General features: G+C 41.4%; 1 protein-coding gene across 1 annotated transcript in view; it reads left to right on the forward strand.

The window, feature by feature from the left end:
* The window catches only part of WDR64 (WD repeat domain 64), a 140,495-nt gene that overhangs the window by 78,882 nt on the left and 47,937 nt on the right, over positions 1 to 13,676 (forward strand). Inside the window, exons 11-13 of the mRNA XM_030558349.1 lie at positions 1,198 to 1,324; positions 6,121 to 6,269; positions 11,291 to 11,414. Coding sequence (XP_030414209.1) covers positions 1,198 to 1,324; positions 6,121 to 6,269; positions 11,291 to 11,414 — 400 coding nt within the window. The remainder of the gene's footprint in view (positions 1 to 1,197; positions 1,325 to 6,120; positions 6,270 to 11,290; positions 11,415 to 13,676) is intronic.

Below are 13,676 nucleotides of genomic sequence, written 5' to 3' on the forward strand. Positions count from 1 at the left end.
TGTTGAATGAGACTAGACATAAAAGTGGCTAAAGTTGCTAGTGATGGTAGAATAACTTTTAGTGGTATAATATGTCTATTTTATTGGGAAATCCATTGTGCTAAAATGTGGAATTATGGTATAAAGTGGTAGTGCTGACAGCAGTGTGTCTGTGTGTCTGTGTCTGTGTGTGAACAGCAGAGGGCTGGCTGGTCATGATTAGGATCTCTGGGGGCTACTGCAGTGAGGGATGTGTAGGCGGGCAGGATGTATTTAAGTGCCCTGACTTCATTCATTTTTGTTCATTCTTTTTGTGTTAGATTCATTTATGGAAATAAATATTACTGACTGTAGTTAAAGTACTCTATACTTGGTGGCCAGGTTCTCCAGTGACAGACAATGTTGAAAATACTGTCATCTAGTATCCATTTGTTTTTTATCATACGAGAAGTGTAAAGTAGGGTAAAGGCCAAGGAATCTTGTTGAGGCAGCAGACTAAGACTCGGGAGTAGGACACATTGAGAATTTTCGTTAAAAAACACATATTCATTGAAACTGAAACTGTTCATGAAACCAGCTCAGTTCTGATGAATCTCCCAACTCAATTTTCCCCACCAAAAAAAATCAATATTTTTAGTTTCAAGACTTTCAAACAAAAAAAAACTGGTTTCCCAGTTCAAAATCACTTTGTTTCAAAATGTACACTAATTAGACTAAAACATTAATAAAAAAGAGGTCAGCATCACAAGACACTTCAAAAGTACCAAAATGAAACATTTAGATTGATCCAAACTGAAACAAAAAACATTGTGTTTTTTGGTTCATGAAAATTTTTGAGATTTCAATTTTTTGTACCAAATTGCACCAGAAAAGTTTGAACTCAAACATTTTTTGTGGGATGGGAAAGCTATTTCCCATCCAGAGCTTATCATGAGATTAAGATCCTAGTTCTGTCACAGACTGCTTCTGAGACATTGGGCAATTCCATCTCTGTGCTCAATTTACCCTCTACAAAATGGGATATCACTACTTTCTTTGTCTGTCTTGTCTATTTAGATTGTAAGTTCTTCAGGACAGGAACTGTTTACTATGTGTTTGCGCATTACCTAATTCAATGGGGCCCTGACCTTTGTTAGGGCTGCTAATTGCTACAGTAATACAAATTGTTAATAGTTGGAAACATAATAGTGACACACCATGCATCTTTTTTTCCTCCAGGTTTTTAGAGTGTGGGATATACAGACCCTTTCGCTGCTGCAGGTCTTCCACGATAGTCAGGGGAAGGCTGGAGAAATGCAGATCTATGCCATGATATTTGACAATAACCATGGCACGCTTATTACAGGTATGTAGACATAATTAGTGAATGAGAAACATATTCCCCCTCATTTTAATTTTTGATATTCCATATTATGAAACATGCCTGCAGAAGATGATGACAGCATGGCCTGGCAGTGGAGAAAGTTAGATACAGGGGATGTGCAGAAATCTAGGACATGACAGCAATTTTCCACACTTGGTTAATGAGACATTTACAGATGAAGGCTATTTGGCATCCCTCCATTTGATGTGGTGAAGGAGGTTTCATTTTATATATAAAATCTGGTGTCAATTTGGAATATGTATGAGAGGCTTAAGGTGACAGTCACAGAAGATAATCTCTCTCAAGCCAAGTTTCCCAAATTTTTGAAAGGTGGAAAATGAAACCAGTTGCACCTGCTTTCAGCCCTGCCATCTGTTTATTTAAATCCCTTGAAAGGGATCTCTCCCCATGTCACTGTTCTTCAGAGAATGTTACAACCAGTCAGTTCCCAAGACACTCGAGTTTAGAGTGTCTTTTCCTCCAGGCTTCTGGGTTAAGAGCTCTGTGGGCAGGATCCTGTCAGTCTGGGTGCCAGGAAAAGTGTATTTTTGCATGAGAGCAAGAGTGTCTCCCATGGCCTACATGCTTCCTTTTAAAGGCTCCTGGCTGACACAATGTGGTCCAGCTGCCAGCCCCTCCCTCCTGGCCTGGCAGTTCAAACACACTCTTTGTTATGTGACAGGTTCTCTTCCCACATTCCAGGGAAGCTCCCTGCTTTTGCTGAGGGAAGGATGTGAACAACTTATCTTAGAAGCAAGGAGGAATGGAAGGCTGCCCATTTCAACATGTTAAACATATTCATAAATTATCTGGAAAAAGTGATACGCAGTGAGGTGCCCAAGTTTGCAGATGATACAAAAATTACTCAAGATAGTTAAATCCTAAGCAGACTGCAAAGAGTTACGAAGGGATCTCACAAAACTGGGTGACTGGGCAACAAAATGGCAGATGAAATTCAGTGTTCGTAAATGCAAAGTAATGCACACTGGAAAACATAATCCCAGTTATGCTTACAAAATGATTGGGTCTAAATTAGCAGTTGCAACTCAAGAAAGACATCTTCGATTCATTGTAGATAGTTCCCTGAAAACATCCACTCACTGTGCAGCAGTAGTCAAAAATGCTAACAATGTTAGGAACTGTTAGGTAAGGGATAGATAATATGGTAAATATCATAATGCCACTATATAAATGTATGCTAAATCCATACTTTGAGCATTGTGTGCAGTTCTGATGGCCCATCTCAAAAAAGATATGTTAGAAATGGAGAAGGGCAACAAAAATAATTAAGGGTATGGAACAAGTTCTAGATGAGGAGAGATTAAAAAGAGTGGCAGTGTTCTGATTAGAAGAGAGACGGCTAAGGGGGAGGATATGACAGAGATCTATAAAATCATGATTGGTGTGGAGAAAGGAATAGGGAAGTATTACTTACCCCTTCTCATAAAACAAGAACCTGGGGTCACCCAATGAAATTAATGGGCAGCAGGTTTAAAACAAAAGTATTTCTTCACAAAATGCACAGTCAATCTGTGGAACTTGATTTCAAAGGGTGTTGTGAAGGCCAAAACTATAACTGGATTAAAAAAAGAACTAGATAATTTCATGGAGGATAGGTCCATCAATGGCTATTAGCCAAGATGGTCAGGGATGCAACCCCATGCTCTGGGTGTCTTTAGCCTGTGACTGCCAAATGCTGGGTCTAGATGACAGGGGATGGATCACTTGATTGCCCTGGTCTATTCATTCCCTTTGAAGCATCTGGCATTGGCCACTGTCAGAAGATAGGATACTGGTCTGACCCACTGTGGCCATTCTTATGTTCTTATTTAAATACTTGGTTCATTATATCTTGAAGTTTGTTCTGACTGAAAAAAGGCATGTTCTTATCTCCTGTCTGCTAACATGGTAACTAAGACAAGGTAAAATCCCAGTGAGGACATGTCAATTTTAACATGTAGTTTTAACACTTTAGCAGGTTCAAGTAAACCCTAGATTCCTGTATAATCTTTACCTCAACCTGCTAACATGTAAAAACTACAAACTGCCATTTCTTCACTAAGATTTTACCTTGCCTTAGTTAACATGAGGTAGGAACATACACTTTTTTTTCTGTTAGAAAAGACAAAGCCTTGGTGGTGACAGTTTCTCACTAACTCTATATATCTGAAAATTTTGGTTGTGTTTTGTTTTGTTTTTTTAAAGAAGACAATTGTATTAGAAACAGAACAGTGACCATGAAATCAACACTATTTTCTGGGCACTCCACTGTCTCTTGGAGAGAAGAAACTTATTTCATATTTCTGCAACTTTGAAGTGACAGAGGACAGTGGAGATTCCAGTAATCTTAGTGCTTCTGCAGAGCTGGAAATTCATTGCTTATATCTTCTGGACATATTCTGAACATGTTAGCTCAGGACCCGACAGAATGTTTGCCTCCCATTTTGCACCCAAACAACAATATTCTTAATCCACTATTGATCACTGTAATGGAGACCTATTTTCAGTTTTGTATATAGAAGAAAATAAATAGTTATGTCCCTTTGTTAAAAGGCTTCAACTGAGTGATAACAAAATTTGGACTTTAATAAAGATGCCCAAATTCAGTTCTGTTATATGAATATAATTCTAGAGTAATTCCAATGAAATCACTGGGAGTTACACAGTATAAATCATAGATGAGTGGCATTTGGCCCAGTGTCTTCCTCCCAGCATGTACCCCATGTAGCTGAGTTGGGTGCAGGTATGTGAGGATTCCTCCCTTTCCCAGGCTGTGGAGTGTTATCCGGCCTGATCTATGGTTGCTGCTCAAGTCTCAGCATTAGCAATAGTTTGAATGCTGTGGCTGAGGTGAAAGTAGGCATATTGGCCCCAGGGAAGAACCTCAATTTGCTGCAGCCCAGTGTTCCATGTGTTGTTTTTTTCTGTAAACTTCTACCAAAAGAAGTGTTGTTCATATGGGGGGGGGGAGGGAGAGAGAAGACTTAGTTTTCATCTTAAACTTGTGCAGAATTTGAGATGTAGAAAATTATTAAATGTCCATCTAGTCTATTGATTCCCATATTTTACATATATTTGGATCTCATAGTACTTGTCACTTGCACAAGGTTGCATAGTTAATTGGTGGCAGAATTAGGGAATAGAACCTCAAACTACTGACTCTAAACCCAGAGTTTTGACCACAAGACCATGTTGCCAAATTAAACACCTGTTGTGAAAGGGCTGACCCCATTTAGAGTGCACAGACTCTTCCTGCAGTTTGGCTTAGCTAGTAAATCAAACAATGACTCAGTAACATAAAGTGCAGCTGAGCTTCCTCCTAGGTTTGGCTATTTGTAGGGTTTCCCTCCAAAAGGGAGGATACCACCACTTGTATCTCAACATTTGAGATAACTGGACCCACCTACCAGCCTGATTTGTCAATTACTTTGAACCTTCTTGAAGGGGGCTTACCACAGGTGCCTAGGGTGATTCAGCAGAAGAACCCTACATTCTTGTAAAAGATGTTAGTCTGCCTGACCTTTCTGTTTAGTCTGGCATTTGGTTGAGTTTCTTAAAGTTTGTGTCATCTTATTCTAAAGGCCAGTGAAACAGTTCTATGTGAAAAGGGTCATTTAAAGTTTTAAATCCTATGGGATTAGCAGATACATAGCTGGATATTTCCTCAGCTGAGGATTTAGTGTGAAATGAATTGTCTCAGCTCAGTCTTCCCAAACTGTTCTACAATCCAAACAAGGATGATTATGACTAGACACTAGGCCCTGCTAGCGATTCTGTAAAAGATAAAATGAATTCCTCCTCACTGCCAGAGAGGGCAAGAGATCCACGTTCTGCCTAGGAGAACTAATCCTCATTGCCATCTACCTGACATGTATTTACATAGAAGCTTCAGATTTTAATCCTCCGATGTCCATACATGGTTACAGATACAGATGTTTATGGATGAGTCCTGCTCTCTATCATGCTCCATTTGCATATTTTGACAGAATCACAGTGGTGCTTTCTCCAATTTGTTCCATATGTCTGGAATCATACCCTGTGCCTTGCAGACACCACCTCCTACACATCCACTGCTGAACTTAAGTCTTGTACCAGTTCAATTGTGTTGCAACAAATAAAATGGGAACTTTTTATTGTTGTGTACATTGCACAAATAGGTGTGTGAGCTTATGCAGTTGAAAATTTTGACCATTATTCAACCTTCTCTCATATCGCTAGGCCATGGTTCATTTTGACTGTAAATATTCTGATCAAGGAGATGTAGGTTTTATTTGTCTGCAAAGTGCCATGTGCACCTACAGTGCTGCATAAACCAAGGTATTGAAAAGACAGCATAGCTTACAGATAGATTTGCTTTGTTCAATAGGAAGTGACTTCTGGGATTGCTTTACTCGGTGAGATTGCTATCAGTCAGGATGACATTTATTTGTTCCTTCCTACACTGGCCCACTCTGGAACCGTAAATCCCCTAGTTCCTATTGATCTTGGGGCTAGGGTTGCCTCTTCCATAAAAATTAGATAGTTGATTGTCTAAGGCAGCAAAATATGATAAATATTCCTATTTAGTGATTGTTTATTGTGGTTGGGAGAGGTGACTATTTTCTACTTTTTTTCAGACAGCAGAAATTCTCTAGAACTGGCCGGAAGAGTCTCTTTATATTCTTTTGCTGAATTCAAATAAAACACAATGGTTTATATAGAGTTGATCCATTTCCTCGAATGGCAGTTTGCACAGTCACATAAATGTTATTTATTAGTACCTCTTTTGCCATGTACAGGGTCATCAGTCATTGATATTTATCCTCTAACCCGGATGATACAAGACACCAAACAGGTTCCACAAACGCATGAAAGAAACATCAACGTACTGGCTTACAACAGGGCTTTTCACCAAGTTCTCACTATCTGTGCTGAATCTATTGTGAAGGTGAGCATAAACTTGCACCCTTTAAACTGGTAGGAAAAAAAGAATGTTGCAGTTGCTTTTATCACAGATAAATTGTTGAGCAATTAGGCAAGAGTTAACCGTGTTTGTTATGCAAGCCATCATCTTTGTAGCTATTTTTATGCTGTAACTCTCTAGGGACATGGTAATCCATGATAAATAAGTCATTTAACATCACAGCAGCATTATTTCGATCAGGTGACCCTTTCAGCTGAACTGCAGAATCAATGTGATTAGTCCCCTCTTTCACATTAGGCACCAGAAGGATGGGTGGGGAGGAGGAGGAGGATATAGTCTTGATGTGGAACTCCTTTCCCTTCACTTGGGTTTTGTTCCACACTACAGCTACAGAAGGCCGGCTTTAACAAGTGTGGGGCCCAATTTGTACTCACCCAGCAGCACTCCAGGTCTTCGGCGGCACTTCGGCAGCGGGTCCTTCACTCACTCCGGGTCTTCCATGGCACTCAAGGGCCCGCTACCAAAATGCCGCTGAAGACCCCCAGAGTGCTGCAGGTGAGTAAAAATTTAAAAGGTACTGGCGTGGGGCCCAATTCGGGGGAATTGGGTGAATTGGCCTAAAGCTGGCCCTGACTACAGGAATGGATCTTTGTATATAAATTGAATTCAGCCTATGAAACAGTGATCATTGGTTATTAAGTGGCTACAAAAAGCTATTTAATAGCTGTGATTGATATAAGAATGCTCTGGATGAGCAATTTAAGCATGTATACATAGTCCTCGATTCAGGAGCACATCCCTATTCAGGACACCACTTATGCATCTGTTTAAAGGTAAGCATGTGGTCATGGCCTATTGCAGCTCAAGGACTTTCTGAATTGGGACTTAAACCATGAAAAATTACTTTGGAAACTATGTAGAATCTGGAAAAACTGCAACACTAGAAGAAGATTCTGTATCAAAGGTTAAGCATTCTTCCCGTTTGCTCTATCCAAGGGTAACAGGCTGACTTGCCCTGAAGGATAGAAGGCCTGGGGCCAGCCAACTCTGCTTACTAAGGAGCCACCCCTGAGAGGAGTCAGCTGATTGTCATTGCACAGTAAAGAGCAGTGGGAGGCTGAAGTAAAAGTAGGAGCTCAGAAAGCTGTGGTAGAAACTGAGGAAAGGCTCCTGCAGGGAAGACCCTGACATGAGGGGAGCTGCCCCAGATAGGATAATTGGGAGTAGCTTGCTAAAGCAGGAATAAGACCTTGACACCAGGGGAATTAGGAAGGCAGACCCTGAAAGTTGAGCTCTACCTGGGTAAAGCCTAGGAGTGGTGATTGAACTGGAATCCGCTTCTGAGAAGGTGGGCTGGGGATTCCCTATGTAAGGGGAGAAAGACATTGAATTGTAGCATTGGGGTCTTGTGGGCCAAACTGTCAAAGGACTAAATAAATTGGACCCCAGGAGGGGAATGTTTTAAATTTAGCTTTGGACTATCAGGGTGCAGTTGCTGAGGGCCCTGAGAAGGTGGAGGAAACAGGGCAGGGTGCAGCAGAGTGACCTCTGTCCACAAGACGGCGGTCCAGAGGCAGCTGCCCTGTTACAACCAGCTACAAGACTTAACTGCCACCTTCCTATTATCCTTTCCCTACTCTCTTCTCTGAACCTTCTTTGATGTGGCTGATAGGCCTGGATCCAGCTTGCTGGCTTTGTCTGCCATATCCATACCCTCTCCTCTTTCAGATCACTTGTGTTGTAGCCACGTTGGTCCCAGGATATGAGACAGACAAGGTGGGTGAGGTAATATCTTTTATTGGACTGACTTCTGCTGGTGAAAGAGACAAGCTCTGTGGAGCTCAAAAGCTTGTCTCTTTCACCAACAGAAGTTGGTCCAATTACAACAACTAATTTTTAATTTTTTTTTATTGGACTAGTTATTGAAGAGCCTATAGGCTTTATCTAGTCCTTCCCTTAGAAAAAGTGTTAACAAACTAGACAAATATAAAAAACTGGGTCTCTCTTTTTTAAATTCATCCCCCTTCTTCAATCTGAGTTGCCTGTTTTGAATGTGAGCTTTTGGGCAGGGACCTTGGGTAAAATGTTTAAAAGCACCTACGTCTCAGTGCCATTTGGGAGCGGTGAGTCCTCCGTGGTGGCAGCCCGGGGGAGCCACACACCCGCCGTCCTTAGAATCCTATGTCCTATTGACTTTCAATGAGGTTTAGAATCTCATGTAACTTAGGACCACACATTAGAATGTATTCATCTGCCTAAAAAATGCAAATAGGCAGCTAGTGGGATTTTCAAAGCACCTAGATACCAAGCTCCTATTGATTTCAGTGGGACTTAGGCATCTAAATACCTTTTTAAAATCTGGTTCTTAGGCACTTTTGAACATTGTCTTAAAGTCTTTAGAAAACTGGCTAATTCTCAAATGCTGAGTATCTAGGAGCTGGCTTATTTCTTGAAAAGGGAGACACTTTCCCTGGAGTGAACCCCCAACATGCCCTTCCTCAGTCTATTACCAACATGATCAGTTCCCCCTACTGCCAGTTTCCATCTCTATCTTCAGGCCAAGGAACCAAAAGTGGGTATATAAGCCACATGTGAAGGTCAGGAAGCCAACCAGGAAGACTCACTGTGGACTTGCCAGCAGTGGAAGAGCAATAGGGAGGCAATACTCCTGGCGCTAAGAGGCACATAGAATAGAAGGACATTAACCTTCCTGGAGAAGCTTTATAGAATTTAATAAATAGCCTTTCTGTGGGTGTTATAAGCCATTCTGTAGACTTCAATAGCGAATTTTATCCTTCCTCTAAAATTGCATAGAATGTCTCAGAAAAAAAAATCTATAAAATGGATCACATCCTCTTCTATTCTACAGGCTTTAGCATTAATTTAACTACATCAGAATCCAATTCTGAATTGGATTGAATAGTGTCACAATAGCCCTGAATAATGGGAAATTGGTTTCTCTTTCCCACCATCTCTATTTGTTGTAGAGGCATAAAAAAGGGACTAATTTTGTCAATAAATGCAATGATTTAAAAATGAACCAACTAAAACTACTTGCTATAAAAATGTCAGAAAAACTACAGGCAAAATTGGCCATTAATTTTAGGTGCCCTGCAACTGACTCCTACATCCTGATGATCAGAGGTACTGAGCACCCACAGTTCTTGTTGACTTCAGATGGAGTTATGGGTGGAGCTGAGCAAAATTTTTCAGACCAACAGTTTATTTGCTGAAACATGGCGTTTCAGGCTATGTGAAACTATGTGCAAATTTTACCTACTTTCAGCCAAGATAAATTTTTTCAAGGCTTAGCCTCAGGAAACTTGTGTGTCCATGTTCCTGTCCTCTTCTAACACTTAGCCCGTGGTTAGAACACTTTTCTGAATGTGGAAGACCCAAGTTTGAATCCCCACACTGCTTCAGGACTTGATCTCCTAGTTGAGTATTTCAACCATCAGGCTCTAGATTAGTCTAGGGTGGGTTAGTCTCAACCTCTCCTGTTTAAGCTATTCCACTTTGTATAAACACTTAAACATTCATTGGGGAAGGGACTTGAATTCTGAAAAACTCTGAACATTTTCAGAATCAAAGCAAATATTTTTTCTATTATTTGTTTGTTTGTTTGTTTGTTTGTTTGTTTGTTTGTTTGTTTGCCAAAATGAAAAATCAATTGTTAACCTAGGTCTAGGTATGGATGTTCAACATTACTGAAAATTGGGCCCAACTGGGGCACCCAAATTTAGTGGCCACTTCTGAAAGGCAAGTTATACTCTGAGAAATGAGGCTATTTGCGTCACAGTCACACCCAGAGGCCTTGCTCAGGATTAGGACCTCATGCTAGTTGCTGTACAAACACATAGTAAGGGAGAGTCCCTGTCCTGAAAGGCTTATGTACTATCATATAGCATTATTGCTTCACTTAAGGATCAAATCCTTAAAAGACACATGTTGGAGTATCCAACATAATTGATTCATCCCTTCTTTGTAGCCAGGGTCGGATTTAAGGTCAGGCGATGCAAGTGACCATCTGGGGTGCCGAGCTTGGAGGGCGCCAGGATCAGCCTGGGGTGCTGTTTTTGTAGTTAGTGACAAAAAGGAAAATAGAATGTTTGAAGTAAAATGTTTCAGGCATTTTGTATGTGGATTCATTTTTTACTGAGTTCCTAAAATTTTCATGAAAAATTTCAGACTTTCTGAGAACTACATTTTCCTCAAATCTCTTAGAATGTTGTCAGCCATGCCCTTGTGGAGATATAAGAGGTGATGTGTTGCCAGTCAGTCAGTGAGATATAAGAACAAACTAAAGTGACAGCCAAGCTGTGATATTGTGAACCTTGTTTTATTGTGTAATTGTGAAAATGTGTTGGTGTTTTAAGACTTGAAGAGTGTAAGTAGAGACAAATAAAGGACATATTTAATGAGATGCCAGAGATATATGTTGAACTCCTATCTACGCAACAATATAAAAGTTTCTATAAGAGTAAAGGAAATAAAATTTTATTTGCTTACATATAGCATGAATAAATACAGATTTAAGGATCCTAATGTGCAAATTTATAGTCTTGTATGACTGAGATAAATCATGCATGCAAATCGTGCATCAAAGTCATGAAATGGACTACAAAATAAGGTATTCAAAAGTTTAACAAATGGAGGGGGGCACCGAAGACGATCCTTGCATGAGGCACCATTTGGTCAAGGGCTGGCCCTGTTTGTAGCTAACTTTCCTTGTTTTCTGTATAGTAAAAACTCATTATAGTTAACCATTTTTATCTCTAACTTAAAAAGAATCTATTTCATGTGACTAGTGAAAATAGGCTATCCTTGCTAGAATAGCTTCCTTAGGGTGCCAAAGATTTTTTGAGTTGTAGAGAGTAATTGTGAATATTGTGCTGTTGAGTCTGCTATACTATCGGGAAGCATATTTTTATGGGATATACAAGAGTCATCTATTCAGCATGTTAATCTTTTGGCAGCCAGCTTATAACACATGGTGTGGGGATTTTTGTAGGATGGACTGCAAATAATTTTAATTTTGTTTCTAGGTCTGGGAGCTAGAATCTGGGCACCAAATCTACCAGATTGAAGATGCCCATGGGCCTAATATTGAATTGACCTGTGCAGCAATTGATAAAAATGGGTTTCACCTTGCTACAGGAGCCTGTGATGGTAAACAGTTTAATTATCACTACTATTCTGTTATCTCTCTTTAGAATGAGATACTATATTGTGACCAAGGCTGTGAGAACAGTTTGCTTGGAACCCACCTGAAACCATGTTGGATTGGGGTCCAATTTCAAAAAGCTTCTGCAAAACTGGACTGGTGCTGTTTTGCACCAGTCCAACCACCCCTTTATATGAAATGCCTCAATGAACAGCAATAAAATTGAGACATAGTATAACTTTTTAAAGAAATACCACAAACTAAGCTTCCCCATGCAATTTGACTTAACTGCGTAGTACATCCTACCTCTGGAGCTCGCAAACACATCCCTGGACTAGCTGTGATCGAGCTAGTGTATTAAAAATTGAGTATAGCCAAGCTGCACAAGAGGTGAAACAGGCTATCTTCCCCAAGTACATGCATAGTGTATTGGACAGGGTGGTTCTTGAGGCAGCTAGCCTCTCCTGCCATTGGCACTGCCGCAGTGCCGATCGATTTTTAGCATGCTAGTTTGACCCGAGCTAGTCCAAGTATGTCTCCTCAAGCTGGAATTTACACCTTCAGCTCAAAGTGTGGACGTGCCTCTTGTGTACCAGGGTATGTATACAGGGACGGCTCTATGGTTTTTGCCGCCCTAAGCACGGCAGTCAGGTGACTTTCAGCGGCACGCCTGCAGGCAGTCTGCTGGTCATGCAGATTCGGCGGCATGCCTGCGGGAGGTCCACCATGCCACGCCTTCAGCATCCCCACTGCCGAATTGCCGCCGAAGCCGCGGGACCAGCGGACCTCCCGCAGGCATGCCGCCGAAGGTGGCCTGACGGCCCCCCTTGCAAGGACCGGCAGGCTGCCCCCCGCAGCTTGCCGCCCCAGACACGCACTTGGTGCCCTGGTGCCTGGATCAATCCGTGTGTATATACCCGGCCTCCAGTCAGAGAGGGGAGAGGTTAGTAAGCGTCCCTGCAGGACAAAAAAAATACCTGCCTGGCCTGAAAGGAGTATGAAAGCTGTCAAGCCTGAAAGGAGAATTACAGCTGGATCTAATTTGGGAATCAGGCCTTTGAAAGGCAATGTTAGGCTTTATAAGAAATGGCCTTTGGCTCTGTCTGCCTGGCTTCTAGTCCAAGAAGATCTTTCCCTCAGGGCTTAGGAGCTAGACCTGAATGGCATGAAGGATGAGAGACTGTAGTAATCTGCACTGGACTCCAGGGATTGTTGCTCCATGATGTAATACTTCTCTGGGGAGTCTGAAATAAGCACCCTGTGAATACCTAAAAGTGTCATGTTTTGCTGCATAAAGCCTGTAGCAGTCTGGAACCAGTCAGCCCTGGTTTACGTTATCTAGAATGAACTGTATTCGAATAAGGATTACATTGAAACAGACACCTGAAGAAAATTCATCATACATGCAGTATGGCAGTAACTGCGGTGTTAGAAACCTTGATATCTTCTTGGACTTCCATGACTTTTATGTGCTTGAATTCTCAATGTTAACACTGTTTTGATGACAGGTTTTTACTTTCAATTTCCCTTGCTACTCTTATTGTAAGAAATGGGAGAAAAGATGAAACTGAGGTGCCCTTTACTCAGGAGGACTAAATTAGCTCAACAGGCCATCTTTCACTCAGATGTCCATAACATTCTCAACCCTGTGACTCAGGAAGGCTGCATTAAAACATGGCAGCACTGGTGCTGGAACAATTTGTATAAAGGGGGTGCTGAGAGCCTGTCATGGTACAATTCCCCACTCTGAACCTTAGCGTCCAAAAGATGAGGTACCAGCATGAATTCCTCTAAGCTCAATTACCAGCTTAGAACCTGTACTGCTGCCACCAACCAGGAATTCCAGTGCCTGGTACACTCTGGTCCCCCCCAAAAACTTTGCCCAGGGACCCCCAAGACCCAGTCCCTCTGGATCTTAACACAAGGAAAGTAAACCCTTTCCGTCACAGTTGCCTCTCCCAGGCTTCCCCTCCCTGGGTTACCCTGAAAGATCACTGTGTGATTCAAACTCCTTGAATCACAAAACAGAGAGAACAATTCACCTTCCTCCCTCCTTCTCTTTCCCTCTCCCAGACTCTTCCTGAGAGAAAGTAATCCTGGCACAGAGAGAAATCAGCCTCTCTCTCCCTCTTCCCTCCTTTCTCCCCACCAATTCCCTGGTGAATCCAGACTCAGTCCCCTGGGGTCTCACCAGAATAAAAAAACAATTAGGTTCTTAAACAAGAAAAGCTTTTAATTAAATAAAGAAAAAACAGTAAAAATTATCT

Source organism: Gopherus evgoodei, chromosome 3 (assembly GCF_007399415.2).
Source record: "Gopherus evgoodei ecotype Sinaloan lineage chromosome 3, rGopEvg1_v1.p, whole genome shotgun sequence".
Taxonomy (NCBI): domain Eukaryota; kingdom Metazoa; phylum Chordata; order Testudines; family Testudinidae; genus Gopherus; species Gopherus evgoodei.